This window comes from Cebus imitator, unplaced genomic scaffold (genome assembly GCF_001604975.1).
Source record: "Cebus imitator isolate Cc_AM_T3 unplaced genomic scaffold, Cebus_imitator-1.0 Scaffold8, whole genome shotgun sequence".
Lineage (NCBI taxonomy): Eukaryota > Metazoa > Chordata > Mammalia > Primates > Cebidae > Cebus > Cebus imitator.
Window position 1 is genome coordinate 7,334,568 of NW_016107323.1, and position 23,104 is coordinate 7,357,671.

The 23,104-nt window shown below is 41.5% G+C and overlaps 1 protein-coding gene across 5 annotated transcripts in view; it reads left to right on the top strand.

Moving 5' to 3' along the window:
* Positions 1-23,104, top strand: part of ATP2A2 (ATPase sarcoplasmic/endoplasmic reticulum Ca2+ transporting 2) — a 65,433-nt gene that overhangs the window by 32,533 nt on the left and 9,796 nt on the right. For all 5 annotated transcript variants that reach the window (XR_005202414.1, XR_001829120.2, XR_005202415.1 and 2 more), the window contains exons 6-14: positions 5,760-5,840; positions 9,057-9,142; positions 10,263-10,727; positions 14,109-14,197; positions 15,011-15,113; positions 15,843-15,974; positions 21,077-21,199; positions 21,299-21,517; positions 22,438-22,773. Coding sequence is in view for 2 of the 5 variants with exons in the window: in XM_017541918.2 (XP_017397407.1) it covers positions 5,760-5,840; positions 9,057-9,142; positions 10,263-10,727; positions 14,109-14,197; positions 15,011-15,113; positions 15,843-15,974; positions 21,077-21,199; positions 21,299-21,517; positions 22,438-22,773 (1,634 nt within the window). In the remaining 3 variants the exon portion in view is untranslated. The remainder of the gene's footprint in view (positions 1-5,759; positions 5,841-9,056; positions 9,143-10,262; positions 10,728-14,108; positions 14,198-15,010; positions 15,114-15,842; positions 15,975-21,076; positions 21,200-21,298; positions 21,518-22,437; positions 22,774-23,104) is intronic.

Sequence of the window (23,104 nt, forward strand, 5' to 3'; positions counted from 1 at the left end):
TGGTGGTGCGTGCCTGTAATCCTAGCTACTTGGGAGGCTGAGGTAGGAAAATCACTCAAACCTGCGAGGTAGAGGTTACAGTGAGCCGAGATAGTGCTACTGCACTCCAGCTTGGGCAACAAAGCTAGTCTCCGTCTCAAAAAGTAAAGTAAAAAGTGTAAAGTAAAATAAAGTAAAATTAAATTAAATTTATTTCCAAGTTAGTCTTAGCTCTTTAAGGTGTTTCAAACCCTTAAGTTCTCTTTGGTACTCAGATTGAATGCATTTATATAAACGGAGCCTGGTTGTCATTCGATGCTTTTTGATGCTTTTTGTCTTCTGACGGTTTAAGGAAACTTCTCTGGCAGCCTTAATTACTCTACCAGCTAAAACCACAGTCTTTCTTATGTGTTCGTCCCATTCCCCCCATTCTTAAATTTCTAGCCCTTTATTAGCATAGATTATTTTGGTTTTAGTCTGAATGTAGAATTTAAGCAACTATCATTATTGAACCTCATTTAGCTCCAAGGCAGAGATCTCTTTGGACCCTGTTTTTTTATTGTTTCTAGCTTTGTGATGTTCTTCAGCTTGGTAATCAGAAGTCTTTTGATACATGTATACTACTGCAAATATGTGTGCCAAGTACTTCACTCATTAACAGATATTTTATTTGACACCCACTGTGTGCCAGGTATTGTGGTAGGGCTAGAAAATCAGTGACGTCTGAGTGACTCTGCCTTTATGGAGCTTTTGGTTTTAGTGGGGAAGATTCATCAAAACAATGCGAGTGTAAGGAAAGGACAGGATGCTCTGTGGGCACATAGTGAGGGATGCCAGCCTAATCTGGGAGTTACAGGAAAGCCTTACTATTTATGGGAGAAGAAAGGGTATGTGAAGGCCCAGAAAGAAGTTGGAGGAACTGGAGAGCATAGCATGTGATGCTTGGAGGGAGGTGAGAGGGTGAAAGGCAAACAGCACTTGGGTCATGGAGGCTGTTATAAGCCCAGGTTGGGATGCCAAAGAAGCTGTTGAGGAGATCCCATTTGTCATTTTAAATTCAGTGCTGTCTAAGAAACCGATTGGGAGCAAACCATAGTAATATACTATGGCATTGTGTGATGTTCCTTCCCTGTTCACTGTGAAGGCTGGAAGTAGTTTGAAGTACTCAAGTACAGCTTCTCAAATGAAGAATTTCATTCATTCTGTTAAAAACTACAAAATTTATGACTCAAATTGGAAACACAATGAAAATGTTTGAGTCACAGTTAAATGTTTGAGTAGTTTAGGATAGTTCTGTTAAGGCTTGCTTTTCCTAGGAGCCATTTAGATTCAAAAACAATAGTGGTATTTAGAAGGTGATTACTAGTTTTACATAGTGTTTTTCTTATAAAAATTTTAGGCCAGGTGCGGTGGCTCACGCCTGTAATCCCAGCACTTTGGGAGGCCGAGGCGGGTGGATCACGAGGTCAAGAGATCGAGACCATCCTGGTCAACATGGTGAAACCCCGTCTCTACTAAAAATACAAAAAATTAGCTGGGCATGGTGGCGCGTGCCTGTAATCCCAGCTACTAAGGAGGCTGAGGCAGGAGAATTGCCTGAACCCAGGAGGCGGAGGTTGCAGTGAGCCGAGATTGCGCCATTGCACTCCAGCCTGGGTAACGAGCGAAACTCCGACTCAAAAAAATAAAATAAAATAAATTTAATAATTTGGAATTTGCCACAATAAATTAGGTTTTCTAAATGCATACGTAACAATTGATTAATAAAAAGTTGAGGTTTTTGTGTGTATATGTGTGGTTTTTGTTTTTGTTTTTTTGAGATCGAGTCTCGCTCTGTCACCAGGCTAGAGTTCAGTGGCATGATCTCGGCTCACTGCAACCTCACTTCCTGCATTCAAACAAATTCTCCTATCTCAGCCTCCTGAGTAGCTGAGATCACAGGCACACGCCACCAAACTCAAGGCATGCCATCACACTCAGCTAATTTTTGTATTTTTAGTAGAGATAGGGTTTCACTACGTTGGCCAGGATAATCTTGATCTGTTGACCTTGTGATCTACCCACCTCAGCCTCCCAAAGTGCTGGGATTATAGGCATGAGCCACTGCACATGGCCTAATTTACTTATTTATTTATTTTTTATGCTTCCACCTACCCACCTAATTTTTATATTTTTAGTAGAGACAGAGGTTCATCCTGTTGGCCAGGCTGGTCTCGAACTCCGGACCAGGAGTTCAAGTGCTTCGCCCGCCTCAGCCTCCCTAAGTGCTGGGATTACAGGCGTGAGTCACCATGCCCTACCTGAATAATGCTAGTTTTAACCATCGATATTCATATGTGACATAAGTAGTATAAATAATGTGTAAGTATCATGGCTTATAAACACTTCCTGTAAGGTAAAGAACACTTACATTGAGTTCTAAAATGTGGCAAACTAATAATTTAATGAACTCTTACTTGCACTCTTGGTAACCTAACTTCAAGTGTACTCTGAGGATTTTGTTCCGATTGGAAATCTTTATTGTAATAGCAAATTAAAGAGCTGTGGATTTTCAAGAGCTGAATTTGAAAGGTGTTAGATGTAAAACAAATGGAAGGTAGTTCAGAGTTTATTCTTTTATTATACCTGCCTCCACCCAAAGAGTCAGAGAAAAACATTTGGAAGAAAAAAAATCGCACAGCATCCCCTTGGCAAGAGTAAGAATTTTCCACTACCACTTGCCCTAAGGGCATTGACATGCCTCACTGGGGAAATGTTACTGGATGTGATCATCGGAACAGTCTTGCCTGCTCTTCATGCACAAAATCCTGTGCCTGAAATTCACAGAAGCCTCTCTGGACAAAGGGAAATTGTTTTGTCTTCACTTGAAAAGTATTCAGTGGACCTTTACTTTCATGGACGTTTTAACTCTAAGAGAACCTGTTTTCCTAATAGAGTCAACCCTAAATTGACTTTAATACCAACAAAAGGAATGTAACAGTCACACAGCAAGTTCAGTAAAGGTTTTCATTAATTAAACTTCCTTGGAGAAGGCTTTTTTTACTTCCTAGCCTGAGTTCCTATGCATAAAATGAAGAGGACATTGGTTGGTCAAGATGATTTGATGGTCCTTCTAGCTAAGAGAATACTAGAATGTGGCAGGTTTTTTGTTTGTTGTTTGTTTTTGAGACAGAGTCTCACTCTGTTACCCAGGCTGGAATGCAGTGGTGCACCTTCGGCTCACTCCAACCTCTGCTTCCTGGGTTCAGTGATTCTCCTGCTTCAGCCTCCCAAGTAGCTGGGATTACAAGTGCCCGCCACCACACCCAGCTAATTTTTGTATTTTTATTAGAAACAGGATTTAACCAAGTTGGCCAGGCTGGTCTCAAACTTCTGATCTCAGGTGATCTGCCTGCCTCGGCCTTCCAAAGTGCTGGGATTACAGGCGTAAGCCACCACACCCAACCTATGGCAGATTTTTAAAACCAATTTGTATTTATGTGTCTTCAGTATCTTTCTACAAAGATTAGTTTCTAATGGAAGCCAGTTAAACGTAGAAACTCTAAAAATGCCATCTGCAAGTGTATGGGAGAATTTGTTTATTTGTTCTAATTTGTAGCTGCCCTTGCTTAAGACTTACAAAACCACCTTAATTATCTTTCAGAAAGTCACAGACAGCTGTTTTGTTGTTCTTGTTGTTTTGTTTTGTTTTTTGTTTTGAGACAGAGTGTTGCTCTGTCTCTAAGGCTGGAGTGCAGTGGTGTGAACTCAGCTCACTGCAACTGTCTGAGTAGCTGAGACTACAGTCACACACCATCATGCCCAGCTAATTTTTTGTATTTTTAGTAGAGATTGGTTTTTGTCATCTTGACCAGGCTGGTCTCAAACTCCTGGCCTCAAGTGATCCTCCCACCTCACCCAGTGTTGGGATTAACAGACAGCTGTTTTAATGTCCAGCTGCTTCGTGTGATTGTGCACGTATTTGGCAATATTTTAATACCAGCAGGGGGCTGGGCAGTTTTCTCAAGGTTCATGACTTTATCTGTTACTAAGGTTATGTTGTGGCATTTTTTTAAATACACATCAAGGAAAGGGGCTGAGATTTGGGCCCTTTAAGAGCTATTAAAGGAACTTGGCCTAGGAAAGAAGACTCAGTTGACTTAAAGATCTTCAGGTTATGCAAGAGGTTTATTCATTTAATTGATATTTCAAAAGGTATCAAGGGTATATGCCCCAGCTGCCCAGTGCTACTAGTTTGCTACACCTTCCCAGAGGTGTTTCTTTATGCTATTGGTAGCCCCATGCACATGATGTTTCACATATTGTTTGTCCCCCACTTAATATACAGTATATTTTAGAGGAAGTTGTCGTTTTATATAGTATGAATTGATTACATGTTGTACAAACATATCTGTAGAGTGAATTCTTCCGTGATGTAAAAAGATTATGCTGCAGCCGGGCCCAGTGGCTCACGTCTGTAATCCCAGCTACTTGGGAGGCTGAGGCAGGAGTATCGCTTGAACCCGAGAGGCAGAGGTTGTAGTGTGCTAAGATCACGCCATTGCACTTCAGCCTGGGTGACAGAGCGAGACTCAGTCTTAAAGAAAGAAAAAAAAGGATTATGCTGCGCAATTTTGGTATGTATTACAATTTGTCCCCCAGAGTTTGCAGCTATTGTTAACATAGTATGTATGCCTAGTTACATCATATACATTCAGTGTTTGTCCCTTGTCAGCAGTGCACTGACAGAATTTTTGTTAATCTTCAGCGCATGCACTGGATGAGTTGCCTCCAGTGATTTATACCTCTGATTTTTTTTTAACTGATTTGAACTGCAAGATTTCCAGAGCTTATGGTCATGCTGTATAAGAATCCCTCTTTCTATACATCTTTGATGACCAGGTGTATTTTCTCAACTCTTGTTGTCAAATTGACAGTTTTTTTTTCCCTTTTTTTTTCTTTTAGGTTCAATTCAGGTATAAAATTGACAGTTTTTAAAAATGGCATTTCTGGCTGGGTGTGGTGACTCATGCCTGTAATCCCAACACTTTGGGAGGCCAAGGTGAGGGGATCGCTTGAGCCCCTGTCTCTACCCCTCCTCCCATTACCCCCCCCCCCAAAAAAAAATCAGCTAGGTGTGGTGGTGTGCAAATATAGTCCTCACTACTTGGGAAGCTGAAGTGGGAGGTCAAGGGTGCAGTGAGCTGTGATCACCCCACTGTTCTCTACAGCCTAGGTGACAGAGCAAGACCTTGTCTCAAAAAGAAAAAAAAAAAGTGGTGTTACTGTGTTTTATTTTATTTTACATTTGCCATGTGTGTTGTTAATTGAATATCTTTTTGAAGGGAGCCATTTGCTTCCTGTTCACAATAATTAAGCCTTTTTGATGGAATGAATCATGGCATATACAACTTGATTCTCTTTGCTGTGCCTTGTATATAAGTATTAAGTCTTAGAAAATATGTTACTTCATATTGCTAACTAGGAAAGTATTCTTTAAAGTGAGAGCTTGAAGGCCTGTCTGAAGATACAGAGCCAAGCTTTTTAGAATAATGTATAGTTAGGTTTCCTTAAGCTTCATTCTCTTCTTTCCTAATTCAAATCTTGAATCTGTCCAAAGTTTTATGACCCTGAGATAGGTTGGTCACTTTGCTTGCTTTAACGGAATTTTATATATTTGTGTTATATGCAGATCATTTATTTTCTTTAAAGATTGAGTTTGATTTGGAGATATTTATTTTTAGGTAACATGGTTGTAAAAGTTACTCATTTTAGCTGCCTTTTTTTCCCCCCCTAATTAGTTGGTGACAAAGTTCCTGCTGATATAAGATTAACTTCCATCAAATCTACCACACTAAGAGTTGACCAGTCGATTCTCACAGGTAAATATGATATATTAGAAGGTCATTGAATTTCTGAAGCCTGACCCTTTCATGTCTCCAAAGCCAGTAGAGTTGGCTCTTGCCTCACTGTCCCTTTATGGTATCATATCTTACTCCTAAGATGTTTATTTCTTAGTGCTTTATCAATCATGTTTTTGCCAATATGGTGTGTTGTTTTTTCTTTTTTTAATTTTCTTTTGAGACAGAATCTTGCTTCATCACCCAGGCTGGAGTGCAGTGGTGCGATCTCGCATCACTGCAACCTCCGCCTCCCAGTTTCAAACAGTTCTCCTGTGTCAGCCTCCTGAGTAGCTGGGACTACATGTGCCTGCCACCATGCCTGGATAATTTTTGTATTTTTAGTAGAGGCACGGTTTCACCTTATTGGTCAGGCTAGTCTTGAACTCCTGGCCTCAGGTGATCCATCCCCCTTGGCTTCCCAAAGTGCTGGGATTATAGGCGTGAACCACTACACCTGGCTGCCTATATGGTTTTAATGACGATTTAAAAACAAAAAATGGCTGGGCATGGTGGCTCACACCTGTAATTCCAGCCCTTTGGGAGATTGACGTGGACAGATGGCTTGAGCCCAGGAGTGAAAGACCAGCCTGGGCAACATGGCGAAACCACGTCTCTACAAAAAATACAAAAATTAGCCAAGTGTGGTGATGCACACCCGTAATCCCAGCTACTTCAGGAGGCCGTGGTGAAAGGATCACTTGTACCCAGGTCAAGGTTATAGTGAGCCATGCTTGCGCCTCTGCACAACAGCCTAGGCAACATAGCAAGACTCTGTCCCCCGCCAAGATTTTTTTTTTATTTAATCATTACCATAGGTCATAATCTTAAGATTGAATTATCTGTTTTGTGAAAAGCAAATTACTTATTCAATGTTCTTTTTGCAGGCAAGGAAAATAGACTTTAGTGCTGTAATTTTTTTCACTGGAGGAATGCTAATCTTTCATCAATCTTTACAATATCCAAATACACAATTAACAAAAGTTAACCCCTGCAAGAGGTGAAAGTTCTACTACCTGGAGCTTGTACAATTGTTTGAAACATTTTCCCGTTTTTGTGTTATAAAGGCACGATCTAGGGTAGAAGGTTCATACTAACTGGAAGTAAGGTTGTCAGAAGAATTAACTTTAAATACAATGCTAACCTGGATTAAATAGTAAATATAAAGTCTAAAGACTAGGAAGATTTATCTGATTATCAGTTTTGAAAAGCAACTGATGTCATGGAGATGGTGATGTCACCTGGGCTTTTTTTTTTTTTTTTTTATAAATAGCTTACTTATTAAAACTCCCACTCCCATTAGCTGCAACAAGCTGAAGGCCAATTAAGCCATAAAATGTTGGGGAAATGGCTGGGTTATATGTGTGAACTCATAGTGTGCCCTAAAGAGATAGTTGCCATTTAAAAACTTCCTTTTCCATTTTCACACTACTAAGAAAAAAAAAAAACTTCTTTTAGGCTGGGCAGAGTGGCTCACGCCTATAATCTCAGCACTTAGGGAGGCTGAGGCAGTAGGATCACTTGTGGCCAAGAGTTTGAGAACAGCAAATAGTGAGACCCATTCTATAATGAAAAACTTTTTTTTTTGTTTTTTTGGAAACAATCTCACTGTGTCACCAACGCTGGAATGCAGTGACACGATCTTGGCATGGTGCAACCTCTGCTTCTGGGGTTAAAGTGATTCTCATGCCTCAGCCTCCTGAGTAGCTGGAATTATAGGCACGTACCACCACGCCTAGCTAATTGTATTTTTTTTTTTTAGTAGAGACGGGGTTTCTCCATGTTGGTCAGGCTGGTCTTGACCTGACCTGAAGTGATCTACCCGCCTCAGCCTCCCAAAGTGCTGGGATTACAGACATAAGGCATTGCGCCTTGCCTATAATAAAAAACTAAAAAATTCTTAAAATTTTTTTAAACTTCATAGAGGTTATCAAATGTTATCTTTCATTAAGTAATCACAATGTAGTTTTAGGCTAAATTGTGGAACCAACTTTTATGGTCAAATATTGAGAGTGAAGTTTGCTACCTGCGACATTTGGAGACATATTTTACTCAAATTGACACTGATTAGATATCTATGACATGATTTTTAAATTGAAATCAGCCAGGCACAGTGGCTCACATCCGTAATCCAGGCACTTTGGGAGGCTGAGGTGGGTGGATCACCTGAGGTCAGGAGTTTGAGACCAGCCTGGCCAACATAGCAAAACCATCTCTGCTAAAAATATAAAAATTAGCCCTGCGTGGTGGCATGCGCCTGTAATCCCAGCTACTCAGGAGGCTGAGGCAGGAGAATTGCTGTAACCTGGGAGGCAGAGGTTGCAGTGAACCAAGATTGTGCCACTGCACTCCAGCCTGGGCAACAGAGCATATAACTCTGTCTCCCCCGCAAAAAAAAATTAAAAGAAAGAAATAGTTCTTTATTTATCATGTGATCTTTCTAGTACACTTGCTAATTGCTACTTCAGAGTATAGCCAGATGTGGTGGCACACACCTGTAATTCGAGCACTTTGAGGAGGCCAAGATGGGCAAATTGTTTGAGCCCATGAGTTGGAGACCAGCCTGGGCAATATGCCAAAACCCCATCTCAACAAAAAATAGAAGAAAAATTAACCCGGCGTGGTACTGGGTGTCTGTAATTCCAGCTATTCAGGAAGTCAAGTTGGGAAGATTGCCTGAGTCTGGGAAGTTGAGGCTATAGTGAGGCTATAGTGAGTCACGACAGTGCCATTGCACTCCAGCCCGGATGACAGCAAGATCCCTGTTTCCAAAAAAAAAAAAAAAAAAAAAAAAAAAAAAAAAAAAAAGGATCGGTATATATGTTAAAGTATTTGTTAAAGTACTTTACAACAAATATATGTAAATATATAGTCACAGTATCAGAGTTTAAAATGGTTACTGAAAAATAAATTAACTTGAATAGTTACTCCAGAAAATAAAGGTAATCAGTGGGGATTGTACTTGAAAATTCACTTATTTTGCAATTGTGTTCATTTTCTTCCTGACACCCTTTGCTCTGGTATGAATTTCCTTTGCGAAATATTTCCAGCTTACCTCCTTTGGATGAATTGGGCCATTAGCCCTTTTCTCACACTGACAGTATCCCAAGAGTGGTAATGGGTGGGCATGAATCAGAGGTTCCAGTTTCTTGGTGTGGATTGCAGAGATCTGTTTTTTCTGTCTTACAACCTGCTTAGGTGAATCTGTCTCTGTCATCAAGCACACTGATCCCGTCCCTGACCCACGAGCTGTCAACCAAGATAAAAAGAACATGCTGTTTTCTGTAAGTACTTTATGAAATGTTTTTATTTTATTTAGAGACATTTCCAAAGCCGAATGGTCCACGAATGTTCTGTTTTTCATTGGCTATCATTCTAAAGGATAATCACACTTTTCATAGTCAGTCTTAGCTGTCAGAATATGGCAGTGACATATTATTGTAGAACGTGTGACTTCGATGTCTTTTAATTGGCAGGTTTGGGGAGACCAAAAAAAAAAAAAAAAGACCAGCTCAAACATCTTCAAACTGTTACCTGAAAACATAGTTGAAGAGTAGATTTGTTTGGAAAAGCCTTAGCCTATAAAGGGTGTTTTCAAAATGTTGTAAATGACAGCTGCTATTTGTATGTGGTTCACAATAAAAAGGTGTGTGTTAAGAAAGAGAAAGCAAATGTGGCAAGCCGTTAATAATGGTGAGTTTAGGGGCAAAGTATATGAATGTTCATTTTACTATTTCACTTTTTCTGTTGATGTGAAAAATTTTTTGAATTAGTGAGGAAATGCAAGGATTTTTGGTTTGGAATCTGTAACGATTTTCAAGTTGGGGACATGTGTGGGTTTGTATCAGAGCCTAACTACTACCCATAGTAAGTAAATAGAGGTACCGAAAATAATGAAGCCATGTCCTTTTGTTGTAACACTAGGAGTTAAAGTGGCATGGGAGAGAGTGCTCACACTTGATTTCGTTGGTTTTTGGACCCTGGCACTTGAATAGGGCTTCTCAAGATAGCCAGTGGGGCTGGTTGCCTTTCCTATTACAATGAGAAAAGTAGGGGTTGAGCTGTTGGAGCCAGAGGTGGAGAATCCTTAGAGTTGAACTATACAAGTTTGAAAAATGGAGAACACAGAGGGGTTAGAGCACTGCTTGAAGATCCTCTGCAAGCCAGGCTTAAATAGAAATTGAGCTGGGCTAGTACAGAGCTGCCTAGTGTAAGTAAGTACTATGTGGAGCATTGCTGGCTGTCACAGTTGTATGGCTGGTTGCTTGAACAATAGCCAGCAGAAGGGCTAGTAGAATGTGGTGAGTCTACTAGTAGTGATTTTGCCCTAGTCAAAATCCAGTGTCAGTATTTGATTTGGGATGTGGTATTCATCTTGTGACCAGTTCTCTACTTCTATCCTAGGGTACAAACATTGCTGCTGGGAAAGCTATGGGAGTGGTGGTAGCAACTGGAGTTAACACTGAAATTGGCAAGATCCGGGATGAAATGGTGGCAACAGAACAGGAGAGAACACCCCTTCAGCAAAAACTAGATGAATTTGGAGAACAGCTTTCCAAAGTGATCTCCCTTATTTGCATTGCAGTTTGGATCATAAATATTGGGCACTTCAATGACCCAGTTCATGGAGGCTCCTGGATCAGAGGTGCTATTTACTACTTTAAAATTGCAGTGGCCTTGGCTGTAGCAGCCATTCCTGAAGGTCTGCCTGCAGTCATCACCACCTGCCTGGCTCTTGGAACTCGCAGAATGGCAAAGAAAAATGCCATTGTTCGAAGCCTCCCGTCTGTGGAAACCCTTGGTTGTACTTCTGTTATCTGCTCGGACAAGACTGGTACACTTACAACAAACCAGATGTCGGTCTGCAGGGTAAGAGGATTAATTTAGAATCTTCCCGGTGGTGGTTCTCTGTTCATCCTACCAATATGCCTTCATGCCATCAAAACTTTTGATTTGTAATTTCATACCTTTCTGTGGGCTCTGTGTGTAGCCTGAGCTTAATTTCTAATGTTTGAGAGGATCTAATCATTTCATTCCTAAAACTGTTTCACAAAACATAGGATAACTGCGTGACTGATATACTTGTATTAGATATAAGTGAACTAGAGAAATTCTATTTTCCTTTAATTAAAAAAAAAAAAAAAAGACCAGGTGCAGTGGCTCACACCTGTAATCCCAGCACTTTGGGAGGCCAAGGTGGATGGATCATCTGAGGTCAGGAGTTTGAGACCAGCCTGACCAATAGGGTGAAACCCTATCTCTACTAAAAATACAAAAATTAGCCAGACATGATGGCATGCCCCTGTAGTCTCAGCTACTCAGGAGGCTGAGACAGGAGAATTGCTTGAACTCGGTCAACGGAGGTTGCAATGAGCCAAGATCGCGCCACTGCACTCCAACCCAGGCAACAGAGCAAGACTCAGTCTCCCAAAAAAAAAAAAGACAGGGTCTTATTGTGTTGCCCAGGCTGGAGTGCAGTGGCACAATTGTAGCTCACTATAGCCTCACTTCCCAGGCTCAAGTGGTCCTCCCACCCCAGCCTCTGAAGTAGCTGCAACCACAAGTGCATACCACCATGCCCCACTAATTTATTATTTTTTTGTAGAGACAAGTTCTCAGTATGTCCCCAGGATCTTGAATTCCTGGGCTCAAGTGATCCTCCTGCCTTGGCCTCCCAAAGAGCTGGGATTACAAGCATGAGCCACCGCACTCATCCTCCTTTCTTCTTTGCCTGATCCTCTGTTTCTAGGTGTATGTTAACAGATAAGTTCTGTTAACTGAATAAATAATGCAATAATAATTATACAGCTGAATTATTTTTGTATGATTCACTTTCCTTAGGTTTTGCTTAAACAACTTGGTACAAGTCTATTCCAGAAGGTACACATGACTCATACAGAGTAGACATGTGTCAGAGATTTTATTCAGCTCATTAATTAGCCAGGGAATCTGTATTTGAGGAAGTGTTCAATATTAGAATATTAGAATAGGCTTGCTAGGTTAGATTACAAAACCAGTGTCTTACAGGGAAACCTCATATATTTGAACTTTTATTTAATAGCACAGTATAACGTTTTCCTAGAATGGGCTTATTAAATAATGCTTCTGTATGATATTGAAAGGATATAGTTACCTTGGCCTTATCGTCAGGTTTTAGATAATTATTTTTAACATTGGAAATTGTTTTATAATCAGTTAAGTACTGTGAATTTTTATCTTGCCAATTTTAATTTCATGATGATTTTTTAGATACAGGTTCTCCCTCCCCCGCAAGCTCCTTATGAAGTCCAAACCCACATTTAGAATTGACAGAACTGGGGTGTTCCAGCTTTCAAAGTGGAAAGCTTCTAGGTTTGTCTTAGGTTTCTCCAGGATATTAAGGTGTTTGAGCTACTTAAGTTCTTACTCCTTGGAACCAGAAGTTTGGGTGAATTGGCTAAAAGTTAGCTTTGTCATACTGGTTGTTTCAGGAAGAGAAAGGGAATTGTCTTTACTATTCTGTTTCTCCCAGTTAACTGTTTTAACTTAGCCTGAAAGCTTTAATTCCTCAAGAATAGTTTTTATGTCCATGAAAATAAGCCATATGTAAAATTGTAATTTTTTAAATTTCAGTTTCCCAGCTCATTATAAAAAATTTTCTGTTCTTCTATTCTCCTTGAATGGTTTGACTTAAAATGTTTTCTTATAATAAAGAAAAAGCTTGCCTGTTCTGAGTGAAGCTCTACCTTACCACAGGAAGCTGGTACTAATTGGTATTCTGCAGGAGGCTTCTTGCAGTGGTATTGCATAACCACCCTTGACTTAGGAAGATTTTCATCCTGCATATCCTAAATGGTTGGCTTACAATCAGAAATGTCTAAGTACATTTCAATTTAGCTAATGTAGATTCAAATTCCAAATGTCTTTTAGAATATTTTGCTCTGGTATAGATTCAAAATTTTCATGCATGGTCATTCATGCCTGTAATTCCAGCACTTTGGGAGGCCGAGGCAGGTGGATCACCTGAGGTCAGGGCTTCGAGATCAGCCTGGCCAACATGGTGAAACGTCATCGCCACTAAAATTACAAAAATTAGCCAGGCATGGTGGCAGGCATCTATAATCCCAGCTACTCGGGAGGCTGAGGCAGGAGAATCACTTGAACCTGGGAGGCAGAGGTTGCAGGGAGCTGAGATCACGGTACTGCACTCCATCCAGCCTGGGTGACAGAACAAAACTCCACCTCAAAAAAAAAAGTTATTTTAAAATAAATATTAACTAATTTCCTTATCATATGTGAGATGAATTGCTCTGAAAAGATATGTTTTTAAAACACAACATGGCCTTTTAAACTTGTTTTTTACATTTTAAAAATTCCCCTTAGAGAATGATTTGATCAAATTATTAATTGCTCATATTGCAAGAAAGCATGAGAAAATAGTTTACACATCACTTTCTGTATTTCTTTTTCTTTTTAGAGAAAGTTTTACAAGTTTTCATTTGCAATGAAAACACAAGTCTAAATCTTACTTTTCCATACTGGGCTTCTGAATTATAATTTGTGAATGCAAATCAAGCAAGGGGAAAAAATTATCCTTAAGAAAATAGCTATGTCGCTTTAAAAAATAAAAATCCTTTCCTAAGCATGCTTCCATCTGTATTGTCTAGGGAACATCAATTCATTCAGCTCTGCGGGCTCCTTACCGTATACATATAGTTATGCAGCTTCATAGAACATGAGCTATTGCCACAATAAAAATAAGTGGGAAGGAGCAGAGAAGCAGTTTGTCTTATTTTGCTCGGGAAATGTTTATGAAGCTCTGAAATGTGAGTTTATTCTTCCCAAGCTTTTGTGCTTAGCTCTAAGGCAGGACTACCTAATAGCCCTCTCACAGCCAGCCATTTGAAATTTGGAATTCTGAGCAATCTAAAGAGTAACTTGTCTCTAAAACTGATCTTTTGCGGACTGGGAGTCCTCATAACTTGGATTTTGTGTGGGTTTTGTCTTTGGTGCCACTGCTGTTCACTGATTCAGCACCTCAGTGATGCTGTTTTTCAGACTGTTCAATTGGTCGGGAGTGTGATGGGCAAGGCAGTCTAATGTAATAGCTAGAGTAAGGGACAGTACTGATGCTGAGTGAGCCTCAGTTTTATTAAAGTTGTGTTCGTAAATGAAAAATGTGGTTTGCCTTTGTCTTGAGCTAACAAAGACAGTATATTTGTATTTTTTTTTAATCCCCTTTAAATATTTTGATGCCCTCTCCCCCTACAGATGTTCATTCTGGATAGAGTAGAAGGTGATACTTGTTCCCTTAATGAGTTTACCATAACTGGATCAACATATGCACCTATTGGAGAAGTGTGAGTAACCCTCCTCCTCATTTAAAGGCTCTGGTGTGGCAGTTTAGTATTTTATCGATTTGCAGCATGTCTACAAAGTTAAGACAGCCTTCTGAATGTGGCTCTCAAATCAACGCTTACTACTAGTGAATTTTTTTAAAACAAAAACTTTGAAAGATGAAACACAGGTTATAATCCAGTCATCTTTTTGCATCTTCTGGGGTCCAAACTTTCAAGTGGGATTTGTGTTTGTTACTCACTGATACCAGTGGTGGAAGAATTAAATTGACTAAGAATTTCTGGTCTTCTTACTGGTTGATTTCTGACATCAGAGATGCATTCTCTCTTTTGTATTTGTCTAATACTAGCTCTGGCATCAGATTTTGAGGAACGATCACTCAGATTCTTTGGAATTTTTTCCAGTCTGTTGTCCCCAAAATTGTCTTTTCATTGTTAAACAATTGGGGAAAAATCAATAGAGCTGACCACACCCTGCTCTTAAGAGTGTTTTCTCTTTCTCAGCAAACTGATACAAGAATCAAACACCGCATGTTCTCTCGCTCATAGGTGTGTGTTGAACAGTGAGAACATGTGGACCCAGGGAGGGGAGCATCACACACTGGGGTTTGTGGTGGGGAACTAGGGGAGGGACAGCGGGGGGTGGGGAGTGATGACATGGGGAGAAATGCCAGATACAGGTGATGGGGAGGAAGGCAGCAAACCACATTGCCATGTATGTATCTATGCAACAGTCTTGCATGTTCTTCACATGTACTCCAAAACCTAAAACGCAATAAAATATATATTTAAAAAGAGTGTATTATCTTTTGGCAGGCATAAAGATGATAAACCAGTGAAATGCCACCAGTATGATGGTCTTGTAGAATTAGCAACAATTTGTGCTCTGTGTAATGACTCTGCTTTGGATTACAATGAGGTAAGTCTCTTCATAAATTAGAAGAAATGACTGTTCCTAGTTGAAGGGTGGGGTGGGTGGAATGAAAGTCCAGCCTTCCTTCCTCCCTTTTGAAATTCAAGGGTTCCTGATTTTATTTCCCCTTCCATTCAGGAGCCTATGGTGGGGCCAGCATGACCACACCAAAGAAAACTGAGAGCCTTTCACTTATCGTCTGTGACTGAGCATTGCAGTTAGTTAGCTGAGAGTTGTAGTGTATGTGATGTTCTTATCTGTTGATAGCATACTTACTAGAAGTCAATAAAACCCAGGATAGAAAATCCTTTCCTGAAAGCAAATGGTAGAGTTTCTGTCTCAAAGGCAAGCCAATCTCTGTCAGAGACAGAATGTTAACTTTTCTGAATGATGAGCAATGACATGGAATTACGTTATTATGTGAAGTCTCTCTTTGAATTAATAGTGTGATCAGTGACTTCTTATGTTTCTGTGAAATAGTAAATACTGTGATTGGTATCTTATATTTCAGGGAAATGAAAAACCTACTTATTAGAATAAGATCACATGCATACCTGTACTTTGAGTATGCTTTTAATTATTTGGGTCACCTGTTCCAGAGGAGGATTAAAAATGGCCATAGCATAATGATGTAATAGAGGACAGATGGTCCTTATATGGAAAAAAAATATTAAAGAGAAATTTATCTGTGTATTTCTCCCTTTTTTCTACTTTCTGTGCCTTTAACCAATATAGGCAAAGGGTGTGTACGAAAAAGTTGGAGAAGCTACAGAGACTGCTCTCACTTGCCTAGTAGAGAAGATGAATGTATTTGATACTGAATTGAAGGGTCTTTCTAAAATAGAACGTGCAAATGCCTGCAACTCGGTTAGTATTTGAACCTGGTTTATTGTTCATGCTGCTTATCATGAACTAAGTGTATGTACACTTAGTGTCCTCACTGTCCTCTCTTAGAAAACTAATTATACCTTATATCCTGAAACTTAACAGTATTTCCTTCCCCATATTCACTCTCAGGTAAGATGCTCTTCCTGTGTATTTGACCATGAAAATAAAAGCAATTAATAGATAATTTCCCTGAGTGACCATCTGTGCCCACAGGGGCTGCCTTCTCCTGTAGTACTGTGAACAGTCTTCTTGGTCCTCGCAGAAGCCATCTCCTCCCAGCATCTCTGCTGTATTACTGATTTCCATCTCTATTACATATTCAGCAGCATAGGGGAAATAATAGCCTGTGACTGTTTTAAAACTTTCCTTTGACCTTATTTCCCCTGTCAACTACCACACTTTCTTTTCCTGTACAGTTAAACTTCTTGAAAGAGCTTTCTGTATGTATTATCCCATGTCACTCCTCTCACTTTCTTGAAATCCACTCCAGTCAAGCTCTTGCCTCTGCTAGGCTGTAAGAACCTCTTGTCAGAGTCACCTATGATCTAGTGCTAAATCCAATGGCCAGATCATTTGTGAGTGTGCCAAATGGTACATTTACAAGGAGGCTGGGTGCAGTGGCTCATGCCTGTAATCCCAACACTTTAGGAAGCCCAGGTAGGCAGGACAGATCATTTGAGGCCAGGAGTGAAGACCAGCGTGGCCAACATGGCAAAACCCCATCTTTACTAAAAGTGCCAAAGTTAGCCGGGCATAATGTCACATGCCTTTAGTCCCAGCCTGAGGCACAAGATTTGCTTGAAAACCCAGGAGGCGGAGGTTGAAGTAAATAGACCTTGTGGGCCGGGCGCGGTGGCTCACGCCTGTAATCCCAGCACTTTGGGAGGCCGAGGCGGGTGGATCACGAGGTCAAGAGATCGAGACCATCCTGGTCAACATGGTGAAACCCCATCTCTACTAAAAATACAAAAAATTAGCTGGGCATGGTGGTGCGTGCCTGTAATCCCAGCTACTCAGGAGGCTGAGGCAGAATTGCCTGAACCCAGGAGGCGGAGGTTACGGTGAGCCGAGATCGCGCCATTGCACTCCAGCCTGGGTAACAAGAGCGAAACTCCGTCTCAAAAAAAAAAAAAAAAAAAAAAAAAAAAAAAGAAAAGAAAGGGACTGGGAACAGTGGCTCACACCTGTAATCCCAGCAGTTTGGGAAGCTGAGGCAGGAAGGTCACTTTAGGCCAGGAGTTTAGGTTGCAGTGTCACTGCACTTCAGCCTGGGCAACAGACTCAGAACCCATCTCAAAAAAAATTAAGGCCTGAAGTGGCTAAACCTGAAGGATAACTCCCTTTATCCTATTCTGGCTAAAGTGAGAAGCAATTTGTAGCCTACATGTTACAATACACAAAGACTATGTGGGTCAGTCAGTAATGTGGGTGCCAAGGACAGGTGGGAGAGAAGCAAGCTACAGAGGCAGCTCAAGAATGGGAACTGCGGAAGCTGGATGTATTGGCAGGAGTGTGATGCCCTCAAAGGAGCCAGGGAGGAGCAGCTTAGGGATGCAAGTCAGGCCCCCAAAGTCTATGTCTGGTTCCTGCCCCCTCAAACCACCACCTGGGAGACATCATTCCTAGGCTGTGCGGTAGCAAGCAGCAGCTGCTCCTTTTATATAACAGGCTGATCGCTTGTGATTGCTTGTTGGGCAAGAGCCCTCCTACACTATCTTAGAGTGAATACCCCCTATCTGCAGTCCAGGGTTCTGTACAGCCACATGGTCCTCTAATAGGTCCACCAGACCAATTGCCTACAAAGAGCCTTGTCGTCAGTGTCCACTGCCTCCTAGCTGTGGAGCTTGGATTCCCATGGATTTGGGTTCTGCCGAACATACCTCTTTTTAATGTCAGATCTGTCTGTCATCACTATGTGGCTGCTGGTCAGTACATGCGGCCTCTTTATAGGACATTGTGTAACTTAGCGTTCCTTGGTAGAATAAGGAGCGATGGGACAGGGAGAGGTCCTGTATGCCTGAAGGAACAGGTCTAGGGGAGGAGAGAGGTAAAACCCAGCCTTTTCTAGTTGGCATATAAAGGTGTATAAAGGCAAGGCTTATTTAGCAAAAGTGGTCACTACATTTAATGCTTTTTGTATTCATAAACCCTTTCATCCCTTCCTGCTTGAGGAGGCATGGTATCATTGAGTGGTAGTACAGCCTGGGCTGGGGGTGGGAAGAGTGTACCTATTTTCTTAATAGCCTCAACTATCAAGCATTTTGGTGACCATACAATCTCAGGGTGAAATATTCTAGACCATCCTGTCCACCCTGCAGATAGGGACACCAAGCCCTTCCATGACCTATGTGGCATGGTCTTCCGGTTAATATGAGGCAGAACTGGTCTTAAGGACACTGCAGTGCCCTTGCTTTCCTTCACAGGATTCTATCTCCTTTATAATGTACTGAGAAAACAAACTCACACTGGAATTGAGAATGTCTCAGCTGAAGTATAGATTCCTTTTTAGTAAACCAATGCACAGTTCACAGATAGCAATCTTAGAGCCATGAAGGCCTTGGACCACTCCTTTGGCTTCCTCCCTTTCCCCGTGTGGCTTCCATGAACCGGAAGCAGTCCAGGCTCCTTGTCTCTATTTTAGACCATTCACTCTGCCAATAAGTAAGGAGGTGGATCCTGGTAGAGCCTCACTGTGATCTATTAGTTGGTGTAACTAAGTATCTGAGGCAGCCTGAAAACTCAACCCAAATTGAGGGTTTGAGTCATTTCATTCTAGACCTCTGACTACTCCTGCCCAGTGATGGGAAACAAGTCATGTTATGGGGCTGAACAGTGGCTCACTAGCCAATGACCACACAAGTACTGGCAACACTGTCATCCTCGTGTCTCCCTGCTCCAGAGCTCCCTTGCCTCATCTTTTTCACGTCACTTAGCCAAGGGATTGGAAACAGCTGTCATGCTGTTCGTTCACTAAGGAGTTCCAAACACAAGCTCTGCCTCTCTCTCCACTTCAGACAGCAGGAACCCATCTGTAGTTTAGAGGCAGAGAGAGCAGGCCCAGCGTTTTGGCCCCATGGCTTGTTTGGCTAGGTTCGTGGTTCCTGGCCAGCCCAGTACTGGATGAAAGGGATTTCCTTCCCCCACTCCCATCCCTAAGACCTCTTACCTGGATAGGTCCATGGCTTCCTCAGAATCACTGCACATTGCTTTAGTCTTCTTCCCAGTACTGTTGGTGTAAATTATTAATTGAAACTAAACACGTGTGACTGAGATGATACAGAATCAAGGATCGCACTCATACCCATTCCTTTGCTGCCTGAGGTGGTTCAGTGGCTGGCAAGCCAGCAGGATCACTGCAGGGCCCGGAGCCCCATCTAGTCCCCTGATCAGGCTTTGGGGCTCCTGTAGCTTCCTAGGTTAGATGCTAATGTTCTTGGGGATTTCTGTGAGGATTTTAAAATGTGTGTCAGTGGGGGCAAATTGATGTAATTAACTTACCACATTAACCAAATTAAGCTGGAAAACAATAAAATCACTTCAGTAGATGCATATGATGAAACTTCATCTGTCACACCAACCTAAGACTAGAAAAGCATGTCTTTAACACTGACGGTGCATTTACACAGAAACCATCCTAACATCCTACTCGGGGCAACAGAATTCTCACCATTTCTACTCAGTATTATACTGGCATTCCTGATCTGTGTAATAGGCAAGAAAAATACAAAACCTGGCAGAGAGTAGGGTATCTTTAGTTGTACGTAATGGTGTAAAGCCAAAGATTCTCAGTCTCCATCTTACAAATTGGTTGGTGCTGTCACTCGCTCCTTCTTTAAAGCACCTCTTCACTTGGCTTTCACAGTCCCACACTTGTTTTCCCTCCCTAGCCTCTCCTTCGAGGTCTTCTCAGCTAGATCTCTCACATAGCTCCAGGAGGTGAAGGCTCCATGCATAGTCCTCAGCCATTTCTGTCTATAGTTACTCCTGTGTTCTCTTCTGGTCTCATGACTAAATTCTAATCAGTAGCCACTAGCTATCTAAAGCTACTTAGAATACTTAAAAACAGTTCATTAGGTACCCTAGCCATATTCACTTCAAGAACTTATCTGCCACATATGACAGCCACGTGAACAGTGGCCACAGAGCATTGCCACTTTCGCACAGAGTTATGGTGGACAGCTCTGCTCCATGCCATGTCTCCACCTCCAGCACTCCATAGCTCGTCGGTGTCATTATACTCAATGGTGTTCCTTGTCTATGTTCAGCCAATCTTTTTTTTTTTTTTTTTGAGACGGTTTGCTCTTTCACCCAGACTGCAGTGAAGTAGCACGATCTCATCTCACTGCAACCTCTGCCCCTTGGCTTTAAGCAGTTCTCCTGCCTCAGTCTCCTGAGTAGCTGGGATTATAAGCGCCCAACACCAGCCTGACTAATTCTGGTAGTTTTAGTACAGACAGGGTTTCACCATGTTGGTCAGGCTAGTCTCAAACTGCTGACCTCAAGTGATCCACCATGCCCAGACACCTTAACAACTAGAGCTTGAGACCCTCCATCATCTTCCCTTTTTACTTGTTAATAAAACCCAAATGCCCCATAATTATCCTTGAGGTCCTATGACCTGCTTCTGCCACCCTCTACCATTACCTGTCTCACCTTTCTCTTAATGTAAACTCTGTTCCAGCCACACTGGCACTCCCTCACCATTCCAGGAGCCACCAGGCTGCATGTCTTGTTCTGTGCCCCGTGGGTCTTCACCACCACCCACCTGGCTCACACACCTTTTCAGGGTTTTACTCAAGTGTCGCCGCCTTCTGACCACTTTATGTAACAGTACAATCTGTACATACTCAAGTGTTTTATCCCCCTTCTCTTTTTCTCCATAGCATTTGTGTTACTTTTGCATCTTAGTCTGTCTCCCAAAATAGGAGACAAGTTTCATGAGGGCAAAAACTCATTTGTTTTGTTTATTGCTATATCCCCAGCGTCTGTCGTGTAATACGTGCTCAGTGAATATTTGTTAAACAAGTAAAAAAGTTCAGAAATTGTTATCCAGTAGTATTCCCTATTTGTTCCCTTCGTAGGTCATCAAACAGCTGATGAAAAAGGAATTTACTCTAGAGTTTTCACGTGATAGAAAATCAATGTCAGTTTATTGTACACCAAATAAACCAAGCAGGACATCAATGAGCAAGATGTTTGTGAAGGCAAGTATGGCAAACTGCAATTGAGATGTTCTTACCAGGGTGAAGATCCCAGTGAGCCAATAAAACAAAATTGTTGATCTAAATCTGTAACATTTCCAGGGTGCTCCTGAAGGTGTCATTGACAGGTGCACCCACATTCGAGTTGGAAGTACTAAGTTTCCAATGACCCCTGGAGTCAAACAGAAGATCATGTCTGTCATTCGAGAGTGGGGTAGTGGCAGCGACACACTGCGATGCCTGGCCCTGGCCACTCATGACAACCCACTGAGAAGAGAAGAAATGCACCTTGAAGACTCTGCCAACTTTATTAAATATGAGGTTAGCTAATGAAAAGTTTCTTTGTCCACACCCTGCACAATTCATTGTGTTAAACAGTACTCCTTCAAGCGAAAGGTCAAACAGTTCTCACTTTTGCCAAGAAAGAGGTGTGGTTATTTGTTTTTCTGCTCACCAACTGTGTCACCCTTAAAATTTAGACTGCTGCTTCAAACATAGTTAATAATTTTGTAAAAGTTTGTTTTCAAAGAAGAATAATCCAGATGAATTTAAATAAGCTTATAAACCCCATTTCACAGCTCATCTAAATCATGATTTTTTTTTTTCCAAATGGAGATATTTCTAGAATATTCATTAGTTAGTAAAGGTCAAAAGATCCAAGTTAGAGATTCCTTCCACTTTTCTACTTGAGTATAATTCTTTCATATCATGGATGTGACATCCTACAGGTATGAACAAAAGGAACAAACTTTGGCACTGTGTGCTCAGAATAGCATAAGAGTTAAAGAATGGTTTGATAACGGGTATAGTGGTTTTTTTTTTTTTCTCATAAGAAAATGCAGAAACTGGCCAGGTGTGGTGGTTCACGCCTGTAATCCCAGCACTTTGGGAGGCCAAGGCGGGTGGATCACCTGAGGTTGGGAGTTTGAGACCAGCCCAACCAACATGGAGAAACCCCATCTCTACTAAAAATATAAAGTTGGCCAGGTATGGTGGTACATGCCTGCAATCCCAGCTACTCTGGAGGCTGAGGCCAGAGAATTGCTTGAACCCAGGAGTCAGAGGTTGCAGTGAGCCAAGATCACACCATTGCACTCCATCCTGGGCAACAAAAGCAAAACTCCATCTCAAAAAGAAAGAAAATGCAGAAACCTGTCTCAGTGTTTAACTGGGCATTTTTCAAACTAGGGGACAAAACCCAGAATTTGCCACTTTTATTTAAAGTGATGCTCTTACTTTAGACCAATCTGACCTTCGTTGGCTGCGTGGGCATGCTGGATCCTCCGAGAATCGAGGTGGCCTCCTCTGTGAAGCTGTGCCGACAAGCAGGCATCCGGGTCATCATGATCACTGGAGACAACAAGGGCACTGCTGTGGCCATCTGTCGCCGCATTGGCATCTTCGGGCAGGATGAAGATGTGTCGTCAAAAGCTTTCACAGGCCGGGAGTTTGATGAACTCAGCCCCTCGGCCCAGCGAGATGCCTGCCTGAACGCCCGCTGTTTTGCTAGAGTTGAACCCTCTCACAAATCTAAAATCGTAGAATTTCTTCAGTCTTTTGATGAGATTACAGCTATGGTGAGCATGTTTGAACATGTACAGGTGACTTGGGCTACACGAGCATATAGTACATCCTAATTTTGACCACTTAATTTTTTGTCATAGCTTTCTAATTTGAAATTTCTGTCATGATTTGAGTCTTTTCTCTAAAATTCTAATCATCAATAGTTGGCATGTTGTATGCTATTTGCAGGGAAGATCTCAGAGTAGCTTAAGACCCAGAAGGGCCTTTTGAATCAGTCCCAGAGGAGCAATCTGATCTAGTCTCTTTGTTAAAGGAGACTTGTTTTTAAGTTTTCTGAAAATTGAGGATGTAATCAGTCAGTGGTCTGTCACCCTGTGTGTGGAT